Raw genomic sequence first — 26,756 nt, 5'->3', positions numbered from 1 at the left:
TTTATTTATTGTATAAAATTATAATATTATTATAATAGTGGCTCTGGTGGCTTAGTGGTAAAGAATTGTGCTAATTAAGTAAAAGGTATGTGGTTTGAATTTAGCAGCTGCTCTGCAGGAGAAAGATGGCCAATCTCCTCCCATGAGACTTACTGTCTCTGAAAACCTGATGAAGGGTCAGTTATGGGTAGGTCCTGACCAGATGGTACACAACAACAACAACAACAAACTATGAATAAACTATATAAAATGATATATGTAAAAAAAGTTCACATAGAAGTGATTGGAAACACGGACAAGAAGTTGGTAAGGTTACAATTTAAATGATACCGTTCTGAGTAGACCTGTAGAACTACTGTAGGATGGAATAATTATGTCTTAGCTTTCACATTCTAAGAATTAACATTCCCCAAAAGATAGTGAGGTGAACAGCCATTCCTCGCACCCATTTATGCACAGAACAGCTATGTCATGAATGCCTACTATGTGTCAGGCACCAGAGAGACACTGGTGAATAAGATACAGTGTTTGTCCCCATGAAGCACACAACCCAACCTCGTTAAAAAGCTCTAGAATGGAAAGCTTGTCGTTCTTTCCAGAGTAATTGCTAGTCTTGTCTTTACACACACAGACTAGTCAATTCTAGGAAATGAAAAGACAATCATTCTTCAGGTTAGTCAGGAAAATTTCAGGTAGAAGACAGGCCTTCACTTCACCTGTAGGAACAAAACCTCAAAAGAAAAAATCTTAGGAAGAGGTTTGTGAATGGATGTTATAGGCAAGAGGCCTTGGAAGGCCTATTCCATGTGAAAACTCAATCTCGTACTGTAGGTCTCAAAAGATGATTAGATATTATTGTTAAGACAGGAGTCCAGAATGAAGGTAGCATAATGGAGTGGACTTGGGGGGTAGGGATTGAATAACAATAAAATATTTTTTTCTTTTACTTTTCAAAGAGAAAAGCAAATTGCGGGGACACGGGTCAGCAGGGATAAGAGAGCAACAGTGAATGAATGGAAATCCAAAGTCTCTGTAAACTTTCATTAAAATCAATTTTTTAGAAAAGATGTTGAAGGTAGTTGTCATCTAGGTTATGGGAAATTCAAACTCACCAACAAATATCAGCATTGTTTGTGTGCTTGGGATGGTTTGTTTGGTTTTCATTGTTTGTATTTGGTAGAGAGCTCAACACAGACTATTTTTAGATTTTGGGGAAGTAGTTGTCCAAACACAATCATTATTTCTTCCAAATTCTTCTTTACACAACTCAGTAAATCTCACTGGAAACCCTGACCTGCCAAAAGCACACCGAACTAGACAAACAACACTCCCTTTGAATTGGAGGTGCCAAAAGCAAGGAATGGCTGCTGTTTCAAAAGCATTTCAACATTTTAAACTAAGGGTTATTATTCGGTTCTTAATGAAATATGACAAATCTCAGATTTGACTGAATCTAATATGAACTGTCCTAGTATGAACTTCATAATATGAAGTTGGCCTAGTGGACAGAAAGTGATGTTACCAAGCCAAAGGTAGGTGATTTTAATCTGTGGCCCTCAGGCCTGGTTTTGGTTTTGGTCAAACATTCTTCTAAGTGGTATAGCACTGGTCTGTCCATTTGCTGTACAGAGGTAACTCATGGTTGCTGTGATGTCAAACACTGTGATTGCTGATATGTCAAGTGTGATAATAGTTACCCATGGTGGACAGTGTTTGGTGGAGCTCCCCAATTAAAACAAGCTTGGAAGCAACAGTGACATCCACTTCCACAATAGCTTGCCTCTGGAAACCCTATGAACTTGGAGAAACAATGAAAGTTATACAAGTGTTCAGGTCTTTTGTTTATAGGGTCACTATACATCGCCTTCAACTCAATGGCAATTAGCAACAACAACAATTTGAACTGGAGAGGATGAAAACAAGATACTTCTTGAAGACAAGTAAGGATTTTGAAAATCTGTCTCACATACTTTGGACATGTTGCCAGAGTGAGGGCAGCCCTTGGAGAAGGAATCATGCTTGGAAAGGCAGAGGGTCAGCACAGGAGAGGAAGACCCTAGATGAGTTGGACTGACAATGGGGTCAACTGTATCAAAGATAGTGAGGACGGTTCAGGATAGGACAAAGTTCAGAGCTGTTATTCATAAGATTGCTATGAGTTGTAGTTGACCCAACGGCATATAACAATAACAATAACAATATGAACTAGGGAGCTCTGGTGGCTTGGTGGGAAGGAGTTGTGCTGCCCATCCAAAGGCACACAGTTTGAACCCATCCGCTTCCCCACAGGAGAAAGACTGGCAATCTGCGCTCATGCATCTAAAAATTCACTGTCTCTGAAAACTCATTGGAGGGCCAGCTATGAGTTGGTTCTGAACAGTACACAACAACAACAAAATGAATCATGAAACCAAAATTAAAAACAAGGTGTCTCACCCGGTTACACAATATTTAGGACCAAGGGCAATTTTCAAAGAGAAACCTTGTTTTGATGGAAGGACTTGCAAGCAACACCAAGAATAAAGTGCAAAGGTGAGGCGGGTTCAGTCATCTTGGGAAATGCTCTTGAGCTGGAGGTTTCTGGGGAAAGTATGTTCATGCCCTTGACTGGGATCTTGGCTTTACTAAATGAAGCACCACATACTTAGTAAGCACTTATTCTGTACCAGTAAGGAAGCTCTGGTGGCCTGGAGGTAAGGAGTTGCACTGCCAACCCAAAGGCACATGGGTCAAAACCACCAGTTGCTCCGTGAGAGAAAGGTGAACACTCTCCTCCCGTGGGATTTTCTGCCTTTGAAATCTCTCTGGAGAGTCATCTATGAGTTGGTTACAACTTGACAGTACACACCAACAATAACTACTTCATACCATGCATTGTGTAAGAATCTAGTAGACACTGGGGACAAAACAACATAGATTTTGCCTTCATGGAGCTCAGTCTGAGGAGAAAGGTAGAAAGTAAGTAACTAAAAAAAAAAAAGTTATAAATAATAGTAAATGTTAAAAAGGAAGTAAGCAGGGTGAAATGACTCACTTTGTTGCCAGATGGTCATCTGATTATATCATGAAACAGCTGTCAAAGGCCCTTGTACAGAGCGGGCTCAAATGTTTCTAAAATCCTCATGCTAAGGAACTGCCCAATGCAATTCATAGAGGCTCCTACAAGCAAGGAAGAAATACTTGTTTTCCTCCTATTACTGGCTTCTGCTTTCTTGGAAAGCCACTTTTGAGGGTTCTGTTGGTGTTCAAGAGGCCTGACTCAGAGATCCATGGGAAGTCCTTTGTCTTGCATGCCACTATTGAATAAGCCATAAGGCTGATAAAGCCTGAGGTCCTGAGATCCCTTCGGCCCTGCTCACTCACCCCTTTCCTGTTGCAGCATGAAGCAGGTATCCGCCTACATTCATCAGTGCTGATTATTTTCCATTTTACCAAGAAGTGATTAGGCTGTATTAGAAAACCTAACAGAATGGTCTTGTGTTCCTCACTGCAGGAGATTCAGAAAGACAAGATGGGACCACAAATACCAGTTGTTTGTTGTTGTTATGTGCCATCGAGTCGTTTGCGACTCACAGTGACCCTATGTACAAAAGCCCTAAATGCCGTTCTATCCTGTGCCAACCTCGCCGTCTCAAACAAATTCGTTCCCACCACTCCACTCCCAGAATCGATCCATCTCATCGAGGGTCTTCCTCTCCTGCGCCGTCCCTCCATTCTCAAACACCAGTAGTGCTTATATTTTTCTAGGTATTGGACATGGGATTTTTGGTTTCCTGAAACCATGCTTAGGGAATCTGTAGCAATTTTTTTCAAAATACAGGCAAGATGAGATGAAAGATTTTTACAGAGAAAAATTAACCAGCTGCTCCTTGGGAGAAGGATGGGCAATCTCCTCTCGTGTGATTAACTACCTCTGAAAATCCACTGGAGGGTCAGCTCTAGGTCAGTTCCAACTTGATGGTACACAACAACAACAATATATATGGTTTACTTAAGGATTACAGAGATCTCACAAATGCAATGTCTTTCTACACAGAGAACATGTGTACATATTTTCAAAAATCAGAAAGCTTTTCAGAACCATAGACTTGTTTTCTACAAGTTCAATTAGGTCTTTGTTTTATTTGAAATTTTTCACTCTGGTTAAAAAGACAGACCTGTGTGTGGTCAAAATTGGATGTTTAGATCTCCATCTGGTTAGCCCCAATTCCCACACGGAATTTCTGGTGACTGGAACCAGGAACTGGACAGAGGAAGGCAAGCCTACTAGCACTGAGTGGTTCAACTCAGACCTCTCTTACCTTCAACTGCATTTCCTGGAGAAGCAGCAAAAAAAAAAGTTGCTTTGTGATAGATCATCTGACTATTTGCTCTGTCTCCTTTTTAATAAGTTTTAAAATCTAATTAGAGCACCAAAAGAATGTATGTGCAAAATAAAGTCTCTAAATAATTGCCAGTGAAGACCAGCAAAAGCTAGGGCACATGGAGAGGTATGTGTACATAAGGCGAAAGTGTTTAATACAGAAGAGGTCACTGTGTTTTGACTTTTGAAGAAAAATGCAACTTTCCTTTCATTTTTTTTTTCTTTAATGTCCCTCCCATTCTCTGTCTGCCCATTCTTTGATATGGATCCTTTGCGTTTGAAGAAATTACTACTAAATTCCTCTACTCTTACGTTTCTCACCAGTCCAGGATTCTTCCCGAAATCCCCATGGCTCTTTTCTTGAAATGAAAAGTAACACTCCATTTCTCATGCTTTTAGTCCTCTCACTGACTTCCATTTTTACACTGGACAGTGTTAAAGAATTTTCCATTTCAAATTCAGCCAAAACCCAGTGAATGCTAGCTAGCATTCCCTTGTCTCGTTTTTAGCAGATGTTGGTGATTAATGGTAGTAGGTGAAGGAGGTGGGTCGGTTGGATTAGTTGTCCTCCAGGACAACTCATTGGCTAATTATCTAATTGAAAACAATTGGACCAGTCTCTTGTGGAATCCCTTTCAGAGCAGAACTCAGTTTACCAATCTCACTTAAATGGCTTTGACTGTCCACTAATTTATCTCATTCACCCTGTAAAATCAAATAATGCTTCGTGCTCTGGACTCTCAACTCTATCTTTTTGGCCATCTCACTTCTGCTCTTGCCATTGGAGTGCATGCTTAACAAAAGTCAATTGTATGCTTATCACTAAATCTGCTTATGCTAGTAGTACTTTTCATTACACGGAGTTCTCGTTGCTTAGTGGTAAGGAGTTACACTGCCAATCCAGAGGCATGTGGTTCAAACCCACCAGCTGTTCCACAAGAGGATGATGGACAATCTCCTCCCAGACGATGAACCACCTCTGAAAATGCACTGAAGGCTGGATCAGACTCAATGGTACATAGCTATAAGAACTCGCCATTATAATTGTTGCCTTTACGTGCTCTCAAGTTGGAACCAACTCACAGCTAATCCTCCAGGGGGTTTTCAAAACAGAAAATTGCATGAAAGGAGAGTGCCCATTATTCTCCTGTGGGACAGCTGGTAGACTTGAACCACTTGCCTTTGGGATTGCAGCCAACTTCTTACCATTAGGACACAGAGCTCCCTTGCTAGAATTAGATACTTGAATTAAATATTATGTAAATAAATAAATATGAATGTAACATTATTTTCTCTTTTTTAAAAAAAATAATTTTATTTTATTATTTTTTTGTGTGTACCGTCAAATTGGATCTGACTGGTACAGGAGGAGGTGCTCCTCCTTCTCCAGCAGAGCATTTGGTGGATTTGAACCACTTACCTCTAGGACTGCAGTGCAGCTTCTTGCCTCTAGGCCACCAGAGCTCCCTATTTTATCTTTTCTAAAACTACTATAATTTTTGAATGACTTAATAAAGATGAACCATAAAGTAAAATATTAGTAAAGAAATTGGAATAGGTGAGCCAGTTTCAAAAAAAAAAAACACAAAACCAACAAAACAAAAAACAAAATTAGAATAGTTATATAACCACTTCATTTCTTAAGTGTCTCTAGTAAGAATTGTTTCATAAGTGTCTTTATTAAGTTCCAGAATGAAAATGGAAGAATGGCAGACAGTGAGTCCAACAAAAACTATACCTTAAAATACAGCTGAATAAATATTCATTTAAATGTTTACATAAAAAGAATATATTTACAATTAATATGTATATCTTTCTGATTAAATGACCTGATTATTTGATTAGTTCTCTAACCCTCAGTCCCAAACATGCATACAATTTTGAATGTGATTTTTCACCTTTAGGAAGTTGAATGTTATGGTAGGATATGCAGACAGAAAGGGGTGGGGGAAGGAAGAATGAAGATGGGATTCTGTTCTCTCCAGTCCATGCAGAAATAATGTATGTATTAAACTACTCTGTGCCAGGTAATGGACTCATAACCAAATATTATAATATATTGGTTAATATCTACTTTAGAATGCTTTAGCATTATTATCATTAAACCTCGATCAGATATAATAAATGAGTTTATCAAGAGCCATTGATTTGTCCCTAGGCACAGTAATTAATGGAGGCAGAATTAATGAAGGCAAAATACTCAAAGCACATGCTATATAATACTGCTTTCTGGCCGGATCCTTTATCATTACCAAACACTTTCAATTAACCTATGTTCTTCATGCACAGTTCAAATGTGCTTATTGTAAACCTCATCGTACATATTTTTTCATTCATTCTCAAGGAAGTATAAACTCAACCAAAACCTTTTCTTTCTTCATTCTAAAACGAAATCTTGTCCAAAGCTGCCAAGATGGCAATTTCTCATATAATAGGTTATTTGACTAGTGCATTCCATTGGTATCTACTTCCCACCCTCCACTGGTATCTAGTTTTTCTGAATGATTAAAAGTATACACTTCCTCCAGCAAGGAATTCTGCAATGTAGCCAGTCCCATCTCAAAGTGCTCTCTCAATTATGCAGAGCCACGAGTGACCTAGTGGGTTTCCATTTATGGAAAATTCATTAAAAAGAAGCCCACACAACGCCTAAATTAAACACTGGGTTTGGGAGTTCCTTTTGTGATCTCTCGTCATGATCTTTGCCACAAGGAACTATTTGAGGACTATCCAGAGTTAGCTAAACTTTTGGTCAGTTTGGAAACCATGCCATTTTACAGCTTGTTTTAGCCAAGAAAGGAAATGTTCAGGACATAAATTATGGCGAGTTTCCTAAAGATCTCTTGTATAAACTCTGAAGGCTATTAAAGAGAGAGAGACAGAAAGAAAAAAATCTTCTATGAGAATTATTTAATTGATTTTCCAGGTCTTAAGAGTGTAGTTCTTTCCCCCTTTTCCTTAATTTGTGAAATAGTTCACTTATTCATTCAATTCAATAAACATTTATTGAGATTGCTAAGAACTGAAGTTGAATACAACTAATGTTCCTTTTCTACACAAACATTTTTCTGAAAACAGTCTGATGTAAAATATTCTTAATTCACTGAACAACAGTGGGGGCAGGAGAGAGAAGAAAGATAAATAAGACTCAATAGGGGAAGAGGTTGGAATTGATAAGGGGTTGAACTCCGGCAATGGGAATGGAGAAGGGGAGGAAAAGCTAGATAATGATATATTCACCGACTGGATTGGGGGAGCAGTAGCAATAGAAGAAGGTGTTGCAGAGTATGCTCAGAATTCTAACTATTTGCTAATTCTCTTCTCATTACCAGGTGTGTCGTGTTAACATTAATTACAGACAATAAGAAGAAACTCCTGTTGTGGAGAAAGAGGACAAATTTCGTTTTGAACATATGAAACTCAAATGGTGTTATGTACTAGATAAAAGGACCTACGAATCGGGATCCCAAGACAGATGGACCTAAGGACACAGTTTTTATTGCTATGAGCACGTAAATGGGGAGAGAAATGAAGAAAGGGAGGGTGGTGTTGCCCAAGAAAAAAATGTCTGTGATCAAAATAGAATAAAAACGTTAGCTCTTGGGACCATCAAGATTATTGTCACAGAGCTTCGAGTAAAATGCTGCATGGTTAGTGATGAATAAAATGTTCTGAGAAGTGTTCGGCTTGGGAATTAGATCAGTTAGTTTTGTGAATTTACAAGAGCGCTTTTAGCCAGGAAACCTGGGTGTAGAATATGCATACCTGGGTCCCAAACTCAATTTTATCTCCAGCTTAGTAACCCGGTACCATTATCTCCTTTCCAAAATGGCAGCAATCTTTATTTTACCTACATTCATGTAACTATTGTATTTCAAGTTATTAAAGGGACATGAATAAACTTGGTAAAGAATCAGCCTCCAGGTAAGTCAAAGGCTTTTTAGACATACTAATTAAACTAGAAACGAGGAGACACTTTGAATCCGATTAATTTCTGGAGCATCTAGAAGTTTGTTAATCTGTAGAAAGTAACACATTTGAAATGTGTTGTTAATTGAGTATCTATAATGTTCCCCATTGTTTCCAGGGAAAGTATCTCTAATTTTTTTTTTTTTAAATCAGTTTCTGTATTGTTCCTACTGGTGTCATTTCTGTGACCTAGGTAAAAGGTTTCAAGGTAGTCCAGGACTTCGCTTACAGTGCCAAGATAGAAAAGTGTTTGCTTCTGTAATCCTTAAATGTCTATCATGCCATCTTATCCTTAGAGAGTAAGCAATATATCTAATTTCATTGTAAGAAGCAATGGTTAAGCAGTAGGCTGTAAACAAAAGGTTAGTGGTTTGAACCTACCCAGCAGCCCTAGAGAAGTCAGACCTTAAAACCTTCATAAAGCTTACAGTCACACAAATGCATGGGCTAAGTTCTCTCTTATAGAACATTGCTGTGACATGTAACTGACTGGATGGTACTTAGTAACAACACAGTTTCATACTGTTCAATTTCAAAGATACAGAGAATGCGTACTTACTGGTCATCATTAAGTCAGAACGCATAGATGTCAATCTGCTGGGCTGTGAGGCTATAAATCACAAGAAGGGATTGTGCATTGTTCTCTCATTAAGCACTGGCAGATTCGAACTGCCAGTTTTTCAGTTATCAGTGCAGTTCCCTTACACATTAGGCCATCAGAAGTCCCTACATTACTATGAGTAATGATGATTATAGAGGATTGTACAAGCACAGATTCACCATGTAGACAAATTTGCAAAGACAACACAATGGGTTACACTTTGGTCTTCTGTAAAATGATAATGATGGCAGAATTTGTTTAAGGAGGACATTTTCAAAAACTTTTTTTCATTTTGCGTGACATTTTGGATATACTAGATGGTTTGTATTTAGTATTCGTTTTACAAGTGAAACTTGTGAAAAGGTAAGTAGTTCATGTGAAAGGTTTATCCACAATTACCATTTCTCTGGCCTGAAGTTTTACCACTCCTTAATAATTTTCATAAAAGCCAGTTGTTTGACCAGGGATTATGTCTATAGGTAAAGAAGTAAAAGCAAATGAATGAAATCTGTTCATCTCCACAGAACTGATTTGCGGCCAGTAGCTATTGTTGGGCAAACAGGAAAAAGGAAAGAAAAACAATTTTGATTTATTAGATGAAGCCCTGGGCCAAATTCTACATTCCTTTACTCACATGAAACTCACTTGGCCTGAAGAACTCTTTCTAGGTTAAAATTAACTTTGTCTTTATTGTCTCATCCAGCTACCTGCTTACTTTGAGGTTGTGCCTGGACGTCAAAGTAATTCCTTATTTGGCAGAATCTATTCAGTTAATATATTTAGTAAGGTATACTGATAAAATACTAAAATGACTTAGTAAAAATGGAAAATTTTTATACTAGCATAACACTACACAATACTAAATATTTCAGTTTGAGAGATTATTGGGTTTTTTCCTTCTTTAAAAATTTAATTATGACTGCTTCCTTTAGGGATTTCGTTCAGGTGTTTGAAGGTTTTTAAATTAATTAACTAGGATCTAGTTTGTGTTCAGACTCTCTCAGAATTGTCATGAGGTGTTTCCTTATGGTGTATTTATACTGTGTGAGAAGAGTTTTACAGACAATGGATACTTCATAGGTTAGCAACAATTCTGAGAAAGAAACACTCCTAAGGTAGATAATCAACTGCTCCTTGGAAGAAGGATGGCAATTTCCTCTTGTGTGCTTCCGACAACACACAGAGGCTCAGCTAAGGGTCGGTTCTGAGTTGACAGTACACAACAACAAGAAGGCAGATAAAGACTGTGCTGCTCCTTGGAGGCAAGGACTATGAAGCTTCATCTAATATACTTTGGGCATGTTGCAAGGAGGGACGACGGGTCCTTGGAGAGGGACATCATGTTTGGGAGAGTTGAGGGACAGTGCATGAAAGGAAGACCCTCGATGAGATGGATTGATTCAGTGATTGGGATAGTGGGAATAGGTGTGTTGGAGACAATAAGCTTGGCACAGGATAGAGCTGGGTTTAGGGCTCTTGTACACAGGGTCGCTATGAGTCACAAGCGACTTGACGGCACATAACAACAACAAATTTTGGCTTCTAGATTTTATTATTTCTTCTCCTAGGCTTCTGCTAATTAGAGATAGGACATCAGTTCTGAAAACTTCTCAACTTGACAGGAAGATGGGCTGCATTTCTCCTTTATCATCAGGCCCTCCAGGGCAGTCTTGAGAGTTGACCAGTTCCTAGGATTTCCTGCGCAGGATTGGCAAAGCAATAGACAGTTTTCAATGTTACTGTTTTAAACTCCATCTTATTTCCACAGCTCACGTCTTTGATGATAATATATTGTTCACATAATGTTACAGTTTACCATTCAGTTTACAATGACACTCACTGAAGTTCGTTTACCATATGAGAAAGGGCAGCTGCTGAGAGGAAGTTAGAAAAGAAAACCCCTGGTGGTTATAAAATGGAATGGAAAAGGAAGATACCCCCGCTCCCCCGAAGTCCCACCTGCGTTAAACATATCGCTATGTACTATGTGCTGTGATGTATGCAAAACACAGTAGAAGTCCTGGTTTATAATGATAAAGAGTGCCAAAAGCATGTCTGCAAAAGATCTCGTGGTGTTGAATCAATTCTGACTCACCCAGATCCTATTATAAGATAGAGTAGAACTGAATCACAGGCTCCCAAGATGTTATCTTTAAGGAAGTAGTGTCACTCTCTGTGGAGCTGCTGGTGGGTTCCAGCTACTTCATATCCACTATGACTGTTCATCGACCTGTCTGCCCATTCTTAATCATTCCATTCATCCATCTACCTGCCTATCTACCTGCTAACTTGGGCTGGTGAGTAAAGTCTTCCCCCTTCTTCTCACTCTTGCCCCCCCACCCCCAAATTCTCATTCCAGTATAGTATATTAAAGGCAAACATTTTGCTTCATGCCCTGTTTTCCAGGGAATCTGGGCTTAATAGACCAATATCCAGTGACGTCAGGGCACTAAATTTCAAATAAAAATGTCAACAAACATCGTGACTTCCTGGAGCTTGTTGTGACAGAAAGGGAGACAGAAGCCAAAAAGCTTCAGGAAGGATGCATATCAGTAACGTGCTTTAATTTAGAAGTGAGTTACATGATTTTAACTGTTAAATCACCAGTCAGAACTAGTCATATTTTCCTCTACCTTTTCCTTCTTTGCAGAAGATTACAAGTACAAGCTAATCATGATTTTGTAAGAGATAGCAACAAAGAACAATTGCCAAACAGCCCTAATAACCACAAAATCACTCAATAGACAGCATCCTGCCTTCTGCACAATGTCGTTTTGCTATTTTTTTTATCCAGCACAAAGCAGTTTTGCTATTTTTTTGTTCCAATTTTTCCTTTTCCTGGACATTAAAAGAAGAAATAAGCAATAGAAAGTACGGGAGCAGAGGTCTTCTATCAGCCAGCTGTATTATTCAAGTGTATTATTTAATGGTCAGGCCAAACTAAGGTTGCCTGAAGGTTTGACATTTACACCAAAGAGCAGCATGCAGTTGTCAAGTACTTCCTTGTGAATACAAATTCAAAGAAAATTCTGCTCAATGAGTCTAAGGAGATTGCTAGTGACCACAATTATACCTCTTCATTAAGTCCCGAGGGAACATCTTGGACTGGGCTTCTAACTAAATGAATATGGAAATCATGTGTATTAACAGCTTCTGTGTATGCCACCTAAACACAGGAAGGACTTGTATGACAATAGGAATATTTTTAGGTTTAAAAGAATAATCTGTGATCTCAGAAAAAGAAGTCATACCAAACCAAAGGCACGTGGTTCTAATCTACCAGCTGCTCTGTGGGAGAAAGGAGGGCAGTTCCTTCCCAGGCAATTCACTGCCTCTGAAAACACATTGGATGGTCAGCTAGGAGGAGTTGGTTCCGACTCAACTATGAATGAATGGAAATCCAAAGTCTCTGTAAACTTTCATGAAAATCAATTTTAAATTAAAAAATTAATTTAAAAAGACAACACATCTTTTAATAGTAGAGAATGTTTTGAAAGAGGTTCTCTTTGTGGATTCCATGAACTTGTTTAAGTAATTTTGTTTAGAATGACTTATTCATAAACCAAGTGGGATGAAACCTTAACAAATAAAACAAAATAGACTTTTTCTAAATATTTTCTGTCATCTGGTATAGTCAAGAGAGAAGTAAAGTCTGAGTATTGTGATTATAGAGTCTTGCATGATTATAGTCGTCTTTTCCCTTCATATGAATACAATAGTAATCTAGAGCCAACTTTGCATCTGTCATCAGGCCCAACACTTCTCGTTTTCTGCTGTTAGCTACCATCTAGTGGTCTCAACTCATGGAGGATCCCACATGCTCCTGTACCACCCCTGGACCAGTTCCAGATTATGAGCCATAAAGTTTTCATGAATTGATTTCTGAATGTAGTTCACCAGACAGACCTTCCCTTCCTTCCCCACCCCCCACCGCCCCCGTAGTTTATTTGAATCTGGAAGCTCTGCTAAAACTTAGTCAGTACTAAAGCAACGCATACATCTCTACTGACTTATATCTAGTGGGATTTAATTTGAAGTATATTGGATGAGAATCAAAGCCTGGCCACATAAAGAAGGTAAAAATTCTGCCACTGAACCACACTGCCTCCTGCCTCTAGTTCTTTTAAAAAAGGCAAACCCACAGCAGTCAAGTTGATTTGATTCACAGTGACCCTCCATCAAGTTCCTGAGGCGAAATTGTTATGGGAGGAAACTGACCATTTTTCTCCTGCAGAGCAGCTGGAGGATTGGAACCACTGACCTTCCAGTTATCCCAGCACGTTGCACAATGTGCCTCTCATTTAGAAGTAAGTAAAGTAAGCAAGTCACCAATTGAACCTCAGAGACTACAGCATTGCTAAGAAATGAGTACCTACCTCCTGTCTGCTATTGCAGAGGTTTTACTGTCACCCTGACCCACAATTGAATTCCTAAATTACATGTTTGTTTTTGATAGTGATGGGATTGGAACAAACTGACAATGGGTGAAACTTTTTTAAAGAGTATAGTCCTCCTTTGCCAAGAATAAAAGAAATTGTTTCCTGATCAAGAAAACAATAGGACATAGGAAAGGTATCCAGGTTTGGGATCAAAGAGCAGAGTATAAAATTTACCAAAGGTAGTCACAAAGTGCAGATGAATTATTCTCTTGCTTTAAAACTAATCATTACACTTGTTTTCCACTTTATAATTGATTATTTAAGATTCTTCTAAGAGACAGTGCTGCCAACCTATAGATTGTATGGAAATAAGAATCTAAGGAATCCTCCTCCTCCTCCTGCTTTTTCATCTTCTCCTTCTTCTTCGTGAATATTCAAGAAAAGTAGGCAATATTTTGAAAGTAATAAAGCTGTAATTTTAGAGATGAGTTTTTTTAAAAACTATCAATTCCCTTTTAAACTAGAAAGTCATACCACACGTCGAGTTTAATTTTACTTGGCTCTACAATCAGCATCCTTAGAAATAGCAGCCAAGATATCAAATCCTATACTCCATTGGCCAAATCTGCTACAAAGGACTCCTTTAAAGTGTTTAAAAGAAATAATGTCGCTTTGTGAGCTAAGATGCACCCGACTCAAGTCATGATATTTTCAGCTGCCCCATGGTAAAGACCAAAGAAAACCTGATGCCTCTGAATTGTAATGGCAGAGGACATTAAATCTACCATGAACTTTCAGATCTGCATTATAAGAAGGGCCAGTAGATTGTTCCTTGGGACCAAGGATATTGAGGCTTTGCATCATATATTTTGGAAAGGTTATCAAGAGAGACTAGTACGTGAAGACAGACATTGTTCTTGGTAGAGGTGATAGGCCATGAAAATGGGGAAAACCCCCAGAGATGGTTTGACACAATGGACTTAAACACAGCAATGACTGTGAGGATGGGTTTTTTTTGTTAGATTTTACACATATTTTCTATGAATTTGAGCCAAATTGATGACATCTAACAACTATTCTTGTTTTTATGGAAGAATTTCGAGGAAGTTAGGCAATCCTTGGACTCTCCAAGGAAGTAAACAAAGTCTAACTCTAATTTCACAGTAGTGAGTTTCTACCGGCAATCTTGATAGGAATGTACTAAATTAAGGCTATGATTATTAGCACATGAGGTTTTTTTAGATCTTCAAGAATGCTTTTTCATTCCCCAATGCTGCCTCCTTCTACTCACGGTCTGGCTAGTTCAGGGACTTCTGAGAAATTGGGGTAAAAGCAAAATTTATCCAAGGCCTCTCTAAGGATGTCATCATGTAGTTGGAAGAAACCATATTTGTATGTCTGTAGACTCTTCTGGCCTTTTAGGACTTTAATTTAGAGAAGCCAGGTAAACGCAAGAGAGAGTAGATACCACATAGTTCCTGACCTAATGTGTAGTAATACTATTCTTACCCCTTACAAACTGTCTAAAAGAATTCTTTTTATAGAATTCTTTTCTATGCTAGTCACCCCAGAATATTCTGTGGTACTGAGTTCCAAAAGTTAATTACATGTCACACAAAAATACTGTCTTTGTATCTATTTCAAGTTGGCCATCCTTCACTCTTTTCTCTGTGCATAGATAGTTTACAGATGTTGCTAGGATTTCCGATTCATGAGTTCCTGCTATTGTGGGTTGCTAAGTTTTATTTTGATTTTTGTTTTCCTTTCAAACCATGGCTGTACATATTTGAAATTTTTTTTTCTGCCGGACTATCAATACCAAAAATGGGCCCTCAGAACTGCCTCTTCCTCTCATCTCTTTCTATTTAAAAATCATCGCTTCCTACAGCTTTAAAGATACCTCTGAGCTGATGACTCAGATACTATCTCTTCTTTTTCTTGTGTGCAATTTTTTTTTTAAATTTAGATAGAAGTGTCTAGATACTAATCCTTTGGGATATTTACTAAGACATGAAATTTATCAAATCAGAAAAGAACGCTTGATCTCAAACCATGAATGACTGGGTTCTTCACTCAGTAACATTTAGCACTACAGTCCACCCAGATACAGATCAGGCAGTTCTGTCTGCTGAGCATAGATTGTACCCCCAAGGATCAATATACAAGACTCAATCTTTTTCTTCTTCTCTCTCTCTCTTTAGTATGGACCTTCTTAAAGGCAATCATATGAACCATCAAAATACACAAGAACAAAATAATACTTAGAAATAACTGTTAAGTAGGTTGAATTCATATTTTCAAAAGAACCAGAACAAACAATAAAACTGTTGCTTTGTTAGTAAGCTCAATTATATTGAAAGACTAGAGATAGTGTTATTACTCTAGCAAATCTCATTATACTTTCTTTTGCTCAGTTAATGTTCATTTAGTGTCTTGGGAGTTCAAATGTAACTAAATGAAGAGCCGTGTTCTCATGGAGTTTGGTTTTTTGTTTTGGTTTTTTTTTTTTTGGCATTTCGGTACTCTACACTTCAGGAGAAGTTCTGGAAATCAAGAGTGGTCACTATTCATGGCAGTAAAATGACTGAGAAACACTAGCTGTTCTAGACAATGAACAATAATCTCATGTTCTCCACACTTCCCTCCTGGCAAATGAAAGAAGAAATAGAAGTGAAAAATTTATTTGGTATTTTCTGAACCTAGATCTCAACTCCATTAGTGTTGTGTACCATCTCGGTGGAACCGACCCACAACTTTTTCAGACACAGTTAATCACACGGGAGATTACCCATCCTTCTCCCATGGAGCAGCTGGTGGATTTGAATCTCATGCAGTGCCTTTCCTTACCACTAAGCCACCAGAGCTCCCTAACTCTCTCCCTCTCTCTCTAAATATATAATATAATTAATACATAATAAATATAATATATACAATATATAGTATATAATAAATAAGAAATATATAATATAAACTCATATATAATGACTCCATTTATATATAGTGACTCCATTTATATACATTTCTTTATATATATATACATTCCATTTTTATATATACTCCCTTTTATATATATAATGACTCCACTTCATACATATGACTTCATTTAATAAATATAATGACTTTATTTTATATATATAATGACTCCATTATATATATATAGTTGTTGTTATGTGGCATCAAGTCGCTTCCGACTCATAGTGACCCTATGTACAACAGCTATGAACACTGTTCTATCATGTGCCAATCTTATTGTCTCTGACACACCTATCGCCACTACCCTAGTCACTGAATCAATCCATCATCTCATTGAGGGCCTTCCTCTCTTGCACTGTCCCTCCATCTTCCCAAGCATGACGTCCCTCTCCAACCTCTCCAAGGACTGATCCCTTCTTGCAACATGCCCAGAGTATGTATGTCAGATGAAGATTCAGAATATATCTCGATCTATTGATCTATCGATCTATCTACAGAGCGAGATTAAGATCTGGTGGCAGCCTAGTGGTAAGAAGTTGTGTTGCAATTCCAAAGGCACACAGTTCAAATCCACCAGCTGCTCCATGGGAGAAAGATGGGCAGAGATTAACTGTCTCTGAAAACCCACTGGAGGAGAGTCAGTGATGGGTCAGTTCCTATGAGATGGTACACAACAACAACAACATATATAAAGCATTTTATATGATATTTATGCATACTTTAAGGATTTAGTAACAAGTTCTTTGGCAGAAGATTTTACTACCTTGTAATACTTTAGCAAAATTCATTTACCCTTTCCAAAAAACACAGTGTTAAAGGCGACACTATTCAGAGTTTGCAATTTACCAATGTAGTACATCCATTCTAGCCTTTGTTTCTAACGGTCTCTTCATGGAGGCTCTACAAAAAGATGCTATTATTGACTGCTTCATCATCTCTTTTGGTGAAGCTTTTTGTTATAGATTAAATTTTGTCCCCTCAAACATGTAGTTCAAACATGTATTTCAACATGTAGATGGCATGATTCTCATCATTGTATAAGTACCCTCCATCTTTTGACCTGATCATCCTAAATGAGGTAAATCCTGACCTCTGTGACATTGTTTGATCGGTGCAATTGAGTAAATTATGACTTATAGCAACCCTATGAACCAGAGGTCAGAATCTTCCCTGGCCCTGCACCATTCCTCATAATCTTTGCCATGCTCACACTCATTGCGGCAGTGATGGTGTCAAACCATCTTGTTAAGGATCTTCCTCTTTTTGGAAAGACTGAGGCAATATTAGTGGCAATCACTTTAATGAGACAGTATATAATTTGTAGCATTATGTTGTATCTTGAACCAGCCTTTTAAAACTTAAGAAATACGAGATTAAACAAGAAATCAGAGATTGGCAGGGTCTCCACCACCCAAAGAGCAGAGTTGAGAGTGCAGCTTGTCCTTTGGACCCATGGTCTCTGTGCTAGGAACCTTCTAGACCCCCAGAGGAAGACTGATGTCAAGATACATGGAAATCATCAAAGGATGCTGACTCTACAAACGTTAACATGAGACAGGGACCTTATCTCAGAGCTACAGAGATAAATCATTTTCCTAAAGCTGGCACCCCGACTTTGGATTTCTAGGCACCTAAACAGTAAAAAAAACCACATTTCTTTTGGTTAAAGCCATCCACTTGGAATAGCAGTACTAGATAACTAAGACATATCTTTTATTATGAATTACCTAGATTTTATTTCTCCTTTACGATGTCGTTGTGCCAGCACATTGATTTTTAGAAATTATGGGCAGAGGTAAAAATATATGTTCTAGGAATTTCATTTCAGGGGAGCAAAGGGATTGTTAGAAATTATTTATTATAATAGAGCATAGAAGAAGTCTGATATGATTGCGAACGACTGCCCTACAGGGTAAGCCATATAAATACACTGATAATTTTGGCATCTCTGCTCCAGAGCAGTAACATAAGGGGCAGCCAGGCATCATTAGTCAAGGTCTTGGATAATGCAAATATAAATTTTTATGAGATGACTCTTTCTCTTCAATATATCTCCCAGTTCTGGTTTTTTTGGCTGCAAAGGAGAAACTTGGATTAAAGGAACTACTGTTGGTTAATGAGATGCTAAAAAAATAATCCTTTCACAGACTGCTTTCACATGAAGGGAAGATGCAGAGGGAGTGGAATGAGGGTTGCTAAGAGCAAAGCCTCACAGGCAAGTTAGTGGAAAGGAGAGAAAAGCTATTTGAGTGTGTAGTTAATGCCCCTTTGAGAGATACTGCTATAGCTCTCCATCTAGAACTAACTGGATAAAACATCTGGCACAGAATGCTTTCCTTCTCAACCAGAGGAATTTAACAACTATGGTTAAAGCCAAAGAAGTAAAATTAAAGACCAGGTTGAAATTAGGAACTCAGCTAAGGGTTGCTAGGTGACAGAAGCCAGGAAGGTTGCTAAGGAAAGGCGTCAGATGTGTTCTGGGCTAAGCAAATGTCAGATTCTCCTGGAAACTTCAGTGGATTCAATCTTTTAAACAACAACAACAAACAAACACAAAAGCGGGAAAGGAAGGGCTAAAAGGCTAAGTAAATACACTCTCAACCATTGTTGGAGTAGGCTAGAATATAAACACTTAAAGGAAAAAAATGAGCAGCAGCCCCTTTAACAGGAATTATCTTATAGGAGACAGACGAAGTGGGTGTTTTGGAAAAAAAAAATCTAACCTAGCCCCTAATTCCCCAATTATTACTCTTAGGTGCCATCTAGCTGACCACAACTCACAAGAGATCTGAACTTTACGCTGTCCTGTACCATCCTCCATATCACTGATATGCTCAAGGCCACTGTCACAATCATGGTGTCAATCCATCCCAGTGAAGGTCTTCCTTTCTTTTCCGGGCCCTCCACCTTTCCCACCTTGATGTCTTTTTCCAATGACTTTCCCTTTCCTAACAACATGCCCAAAATATCAGAGACAAAATTTCACCACCCTTGCCTTTAAGAAGAGTACTGAATCTCCCATGTTGTTGTTCTCTATCAATTTGGAATCAACTCTAGCTCAGATGCAGTTAATCGCACCAGGGGAGACTGCCCATCCTTCTCCCATGGAGCAGCTGGTAGTTTTGAACCACGTGCCTTTGGGATTGCAGCACAGCTTCTTACCACTAGGCCAACAGAGCTCCCTGAATATCCCACAGACTGCCAACAGAACAAATGGAGGAACTCTTAGTGTCATAAAATCAATGTGGAGTCTGGCTTTAAGAAATACAATGAGTGGTTCTGTTGCTGTGTAATGGGAAGTTTCCAGCATCAGTTCCAATCATGACTGAGGCCAACATAGTCACAACATAGTAGAGGATTCCTGGGCAATTATGAAAAACATAACTTGTGGTATTATTATTCCATCTTGCAAACAAACAGTCTCTGCCTGCCTACATTCAAGAATATCCCAGGAATGCCCATTAGCACTATGAGATCAATTCTAACAACACTGCATTACTTTTTGAACTATAACAAGTAGATCTTAGAATTCTACTTCTTCAGATAATTTTGCCTTCTGTCATTTATTCCATCTAAGAGGTCCTGGTTTTCCCTATAGCAGTGAAAAACCCTCCCCTACTTCACAGTGGCTACCTCTCCCTCCTCTGAGCATTTTCACCATATTATGTTTCCAATTAGCTTTATATCAGCCTGCACTTACCTCCAAACATAACAGAATCTCATGCTAGTTTAGATTTATTTTATTTGTAAGCACATAATTAATAAAACTTGAGGAGAAATAGCTTGACAACAGAGGTTTCTCCTTTGGGTGGTGGCACTCATATTTGAATTTTGGCTCAACGTTGTAGCAGCTGCCACTCTTAGAAGGTAGATGGGGCAGTTTGCTCATATAAAGATTTCTAGCCTCAAAAAAAAGTAAAATAAAAAAATATTTCCAGCTTCAGTTATATGATCAGACGGCCCTGTAGGGTCATTCTGTGTCCAAATTGCCTTAGTAGCAGTGAATTTGATTTGTCTAGGATATAGTAATTTACCTTCTAGGATCTGAGAGCAGGATTCTTCATATCCCCAAGACACCCAGTATTGTCCCTTTTATAACGGTCATTTTACACCAAAGACTTATCTCTTATCTGGCTTCCCATTAGGCTGTATGGATCCTGGGGACAGGAATGGCATTCTTCCTGTATTTTATTCTACCTCTAGTGCCCTATATTTGCATTGCATTGGGAAAATCTGCTGTCAGAGACCTCTCCATAGTACTGAAGAGCAATGATGTCAGTCTGGAGACTAAGGTGCACCTGATCCAGGCCATGGTCTTTGCAGTTACTTGTTATGCATCAGAAAGCTGGACAATGACTAGGGATGATAAAAGGAGAATTAGTGCCTTTGAGCTGTGGTGTTGGAGAAGAGTATTGAATATACCATAGACTGCTAAGAGAACAAACAAGTTCATCATAGAGAACGTGAGACCAGTCTGCTCCTTGGAGGTGAGGATTCTGAGGCTTTGTCTGACATACTTTGGACATGTTGTAAGAAGGGACTGGTCCTTGGAGGGAGATATCATGCTTGGGAGGGTGAAGGGACAGCACAAGAGAGGAAGACCGTCAATGAGATGGATTGATTCAAGAACTGGGGTAATGGGAGTAGGTGTATCAGAGACAATAAGTTTGACACAGGGTAGGGTAAGATTCATAGCTGTTGTACATAGGGTCTCTATGAGTCATAAGTGACTAGATGGCACATAACAACAACAACAGTAGTGCCCTGTATGGTAAAAAAATAAGCCAAACTTGTTGCCACAAAGTTGAGTCCAACTCATGGCAGACCACGCACAGCAAAGGAGTACTGCGGTATTGAAAACCTTTCATGACTTACTTTTGGAAATCTATAATCAGAGATCTTTCTTCCAAGGCACTGCTGGGTTGACTTAAACCTTTAACCTCTCACTTAGCACTCTAACGCACCAATCATTTAAGTCACCGAAGGACATGCTATGCCTAGTATAAAGTTCTAAATAGCTGTAGTGCTTCCACTTCTTACTACTGCACCTAGGTGATTATGAAAGAATGTTTGGAATCTTTATGTGAAATTACGTTTTCCATCTCTAATCATTTCTAAATGAAGCCAACCTCAGACACTAAAGAAAAGAAACTGTAAATTCTCCTTACTTAATGCATTCATTATGTTCACAAGACATATTTGGTCTTCTCTTCTGATAAGGAAACATTATCTAAAATTAGTGTTATTTATGCATATATCCACCTGTCTGCACAAAAAAAAGCCCATATGTCTATGGACTTGGCATAGCAGAGCGGCCACAAGGATGGGGAAGGATATGGAAGGTTTAACTCTGGTTTTCATATGGTTTAGTTTCTATGAGTCATAGTCAACTCGATGGCATCTAGGAATAATAACAATATACAAATAACATTTTTCAATTTTTCAGTTGTTGTTAGGTATAGGTATTAGTTAGTGGACATACAGAAATTGAACAGGTCCTAGGAACCTGGTGGCCTAGTGGTAAGAAGCTGCACTGCCGACCCGAAGGCACTCTAGGTCCACTGTCTTCTCTGCAGGAAAAAGATAGGCAGTCTCCTCCTGTGAGATTTACTGCCTCTGAAAACCTGCTGGAGGGTCGGCTATGGGTCGGTTCCAACTCAACAACACATAAACCCAATAAGGATGATTATATTATTAAAGGAGTTATAGAGTTAGGAAGAATTAATGATCACTGCATTATAATGTTAATACAATTTACAATAGCCAAAACCCAGAAGGATTAAATACATAGTGGTGTTTCATACAGTGGAATAATACACAGCAATGTAAATGGACATGCTATTATAAAACCAACAGTGGGACACACACACAGACACACACACACACATACACACATACACACACACCTATTACATGTGCATACCCTACCCAACCTACTTTTTCTTTAGTGATTTTGTTATCTTTTTGTTTATTTGTGTTTGTGTATTCCAGGGACTTACTAGAAGACCACCTACCTTCCATGCACTTTTTGGAGGCTGAAATTCTAACATTTCCTCCAATACTTTCATAACACAAAAGTTTCAGCTTATGAAAGGAGTTTCCTATTATGTGGTGAAAGTCTCCTTCAAAACTCAATGCGTTCAACATTACAGTGGCACAAAGGAAATAAGCCACTGGTCACAGACCAGCCTCCACTGAAGTCTTAATGACTTGATTGGTCAAAAGCTAAGCCAAGTCAGAGATTTTTATCTTTTCCAAGTAGCATGTTAACAACACCTACACAGAGTTGAACGTAAAACTGTTTAAGCGTACTTTGGCACATAATGAACATTATCCCAGTATTGAAACCAACACCGGAATAATACATTTTAATAATGAAAGTTTATTAAAATGTTAAATTGTACAGTTAAGAAGGATGTTGTGGGTGTGTGAGAGAGAGATCTTCTCTCTGGTGCTAATTATTCATAATCTCCCATAACATTTGCATAAGTAGAGAATTCAGCTAATGAAGCATTATATATTCACTGCGTTCAAAACCTATGCTAATTATAATAGTTTGTAAAAAAGTAAAACCCGGCATCTCCTTCCAACTTACTTGGATTCTAAGGAACCATTTCACTGCCAATAAAAATAACAGCCCAATTCAATTAAACGAAGACAGCATCAACTCTATGAGGGCTTTAGATGAAAAGAGGGCTTTAATAATCAGAGATGAGGAAAGTAAATAACATTAATAAAGTCCACTGAAGGAGGGGGAAAGCTAGACCTCATCTCTCTCCCTTTCTCCATAGACGCTGAAGGAATTTTCCAGTAAGATCCCTAGAGTTGGAGAGTGGGCTTCTTTCTATTCCAGCCGGGCCCCAAAGCTCTGTCCCGAACAGGGAGGGCTTGGCACTCTCTGGGCGTCGGTCTGCAGGTCGATGGGAGCCCAGAGCGCCGGCAGCCCTCGTCCTGCAGGGACTTACCAGGAGCGCGCAGCCCAGCAGCTTGTCCATTGCGGTCCCGGGGAAACCTCAGGCGGCGGCGGAGAGCGCTCCGGTGCGTCTGTGCACCCCTTGTGCGCATCTCGTTATATAGCGTCCGGCAACAGGAAGTTTCTTCAGCGGGCCCTTTGATCACTCTTTTCTATGCTCTATGTAACTTAGCACCTTTCTTTTTTAGAAACCCCAGGCTGGCTGTGGGGGGTGGGAGGGGGCTTGGAGAGCTCCAGGGTTAACACTTTCCGAGTCAAAGCGGAAAGGCTCGCCTGGGGCGAGGGGCGGGCTGGGGACGTCAGGGCCCTGGGAGGGGACAAAGCCACCCCCGGCAGAACAAGGCGGCCCCTGTGTCCAAGCCGCCGAGGGTTCCCGCCAGCGGCCGCCTTCTGGCAGCCTGGCCCCGCGGTGGGCGGCCTGGGCCCGGGGAACCCTGTGCGCGCTTGTTTTCGGGCAGCCTGGCCTCCTAGAGCCTGGCTGGCACCTGGGAGCATCTGGACACTTGAGCCTTCTCTGGAGGAGAAAGCTGAGAGTGTCCATCCTCCCGGTTATCTGATTCTTTCTAGGTTCAGAGAGCTTGTGTTGAAGGCTCTGCGTTTAGTCTTTGTGTTGTATCTGCACATTTTGGTGAGTTTGCCATTTGCTTTCTCACTGAGGAAACGGAAAGGATAATGTCAATTACATGTATAGGAAGCTGTGTACACACTTACTGGATTTCTGGCCTGTGTGGATGCCTCTCTAAAGTTATACCACAGCCTCTCGGTCACCAACACCCCTAGAGCCCAGCATAATAGGTTCCAGCCTCACCACCTTGGCCTTGAGGCTCACCTGGCCACTTGACTGATAGCTTCTATGCATTCCTGCTCCTCATGCTGATAGTCAAGGGGTCCCTAAGGTTGCCATCAGAACTTTGGTTTCAGGAGATTTTTTTTTTTCCTTTTAGAACTTTCTAGACTGTCACTGCATAGCTGACCTTTCCAACAGTGCCGTGAAACAGAAGCTAAATATTCACCTTTGTCCTTTCCTTAGATGGCCCTGGTCTTCTCTGCATTAGAGATTAAAGAGCAGAAGGGTCAAGGCTAGAGACTCTTGGGGCGCAAATGTGTCCTCAGGGGACCAGAGCATCTGCTTCTTCAAATGGATGTTGTTCCAAGAGCAGATTAAAGGGGTTCTGTAGACCCAACAAAGTACTTGGTGAAAAAGTGTGTCAGCTCTTCCATTCTGTAAATTAGAGGAAGCAGGTGGTCTTAACCTTATCGTGTCGTCAAGACCTGAATGTAAGAGCATGCCAATATCTTCAGTGAATTAGTCAATGAAGGTTAGTGAGTAGGACACAATGGTAAGTCTTTCAACTTTCGAGTTTTAATTTTGGCATCTACAAATTGAGGTACTATGGTGGTGCCGTGAGACTCAAGTAAATATAAATGTTCGTACTGTAATGTTGAAACACTGTAACATTAAAAGTCACTTTGTTTTCCTAAGTAGTAGTTTTGTATTAAGGAATTTCCTCAAGACACAGTGTTGTTAGTGTTGTTAGTTGCTCAGAGCAACTCCATGTACAACGTAATAAAACAATGTCCACCTCTCCCAGTATTACTAATTTTGTGCCCATTGCTGCAACTGGTGTGTCAACCCATCTCATTGATCGTCTTTTTTTTTTTTTTCTTTTCCTGCTGACCTTCTCTCTAGTTAACCAACTATGATGTCCTGCTCCAGGAATTGATTCCGTCCTGATAACATGTCAAAAGGATGTTTCACCATCCCTGCCTCTAAGGAGCATCCTGGCCACACTCCTTTGAAGACAGATGTGTTCATCCTCCTAACAGTTTATGGTATGTTCAGTATTTTCCACCCAACTATCATTCGAAGGGATTGATTCTTCTTCAGTCTTCCGTTTTCACTGTCCAGGTTCTGAGTGTAAAGGAAAAGAATGAAACCATCACAGCCTGAGTCAGGTGTATCTTATTAGTCCTCAAAGTGATCTCTGTTATTGCAGCAAATTTCCCCATGATCGATGTCTTGACTGCTGCTTCCATAAGCTTTACTTATGGATCTAAGTAAGATGAAAAGTTTGGCAATTTCACTATTTTCTTCATTTATCGTAATGTTACTTACTGATCTAGTTGTGACAATTTATTTTCTTTATGTTAAGGTGTAAATTCATACTGAAGTCTTTGATCTTCATCAGTAACTACTTGAAGTCCTTTTGTTTTCATCAATTAACATAAGTAAGGCTTTGCTATTTTTGTATTGCAGGTTGTTAATAAGTCTTCCTCTAACTCTAATGTTAAGTATAGTCTTTCCCCCTATAGTCCAACTTCTTGTAATATTTGCTCAGCATACAAATTGAGTAAGTATGATGAAAAGAATACAATCTTGATACTTCTAACTTTAAACCACGTTGCCTTGTGGTCTATATACAGGATTCACATGAGCACAATTGACTCTTCTGAAATTTCCATTCTTCAAAATATTAGCTATAATTTCTTATGAATTCTTATAATTTTTTTTCATCATCAGTAAGTACAAGCAATATCTTTCTGGTGTTCTGTACTTTTAGTTAAGATCTAATATCAACAATGTAATTTTTTTGTTCCATAGTTTGTTCAGGATTTAGCTTGAATTTATATTAGTTCTCTGTTGATTGACGACTGCAGTCATTTGTTAACTGGTTTCAGTAAAACCTGACTTGCTGTTAAGTGCCGTCGAGTCACAGGTGACTCATAGCGACCCTGTGAAGGAGAGTCCTCGACGCTTGGGTGATAATAACCATATTGTCCAATACTTTCCACATTCTGTTGGATCACCTTTCTTTGGAATGAGCATAAATGTGGATCTTTTCTATTCATTTAGCTATGCAGCCACTTTGCTAATTTCATGGCATAGATTAAAAAGGAGTGATTTCCGCATTGCATATGCTTGTTGGAACATCTTACCTGGTGTTCAGTCAATTCCTGAAGCCTTGATTTTCAGCAGTGCTTTCAGTACCACTTAGCCTTCTGCCTTTAACATCATCGAGTTAATAGAACTTGATGTTACCTTGTGAAATGGCTAAATATCAACCAGGTTTTCTTGATCAATAACACTGTTTATTCCTTCCATGTTCTTTTGATTTTTCCGGTATCACTTAGTATTTTGTCCACAGAATCCTTCAACACTGCAGGTCAAGCCTTGACTTTTTCTCCATACCTTTGAGCTTGAGATAGGCTAAGCATGCTTTTTCGTTTTAAATTTTTAACTTCGAGCCTTTGCACATTTCATTATAAGACTTCTGATTTCACTCTATGGTTTTAAATCTAGTGTTCTAATACTTTACTTCATTATTTTCTTCACTTCGTTTTACCAATGCTGTGTCTGAAAGCGACTCGATGGCACATAACAACAACAACAACAACATGTCTGAAAGCAAGTTTCAGACTCTTCATGACATGTATTTTGGTGGGTGGTGTGTTTGGGGTTTTGGGTTGTTGTGCTTTGGTTTTTTTCTTTCCTGTCTT

The 26,756-nt window shown here is 39.1% G+C and overlaps 1 protein-coding gene across 1 annotated transcript in view; it reads right to left on the bottom strand.

Moving 5' to 3' along the window:
- Window positions 1-23,350, bottom strand: part of TNFRSF11B (tumor necrosis factor receptor superfamily, member 11b) — a 36,672-nt gene extending 13,322 nt beyond the window's left edge. The window contains exon 1 of the mRNA XM_006879478.1: window positions 23,165-23,350. Within this exon, the coding sequence (XP_006879540.1) occupies window positions 23,165-23,350 (186 nt within the window). The remainder of the gene's footprint in view (window positions 1-23,164) is intronic.
- Window positions 23,351-26,756: the final 3,406 nt, after the last annotated feature.

The sequence above is a fragment of the Elephantulus edwardii genome, unplaced genomic scaffold, assembly GCF_000299155.1.
Source record: "Elephantulus edwardii isolate Elephantulus edwardi_28Jun2011 unplaced genomic scaffold, EleEdw1.0 scaffold00003, whole genome shotgun sequence".
NCBI classification, from domain to species: domain Eukaryota; kingdom Metazoa; phylum Chordata; class Mammalia; order Macroscelidea; family Macroscelididae; genus Elephantulus; species Elephantulus edwardii.
Note: the sequence above shows the minus strand (reverse complement) of the source record. Positions and strands in the feature narration are given on the sequence as shown.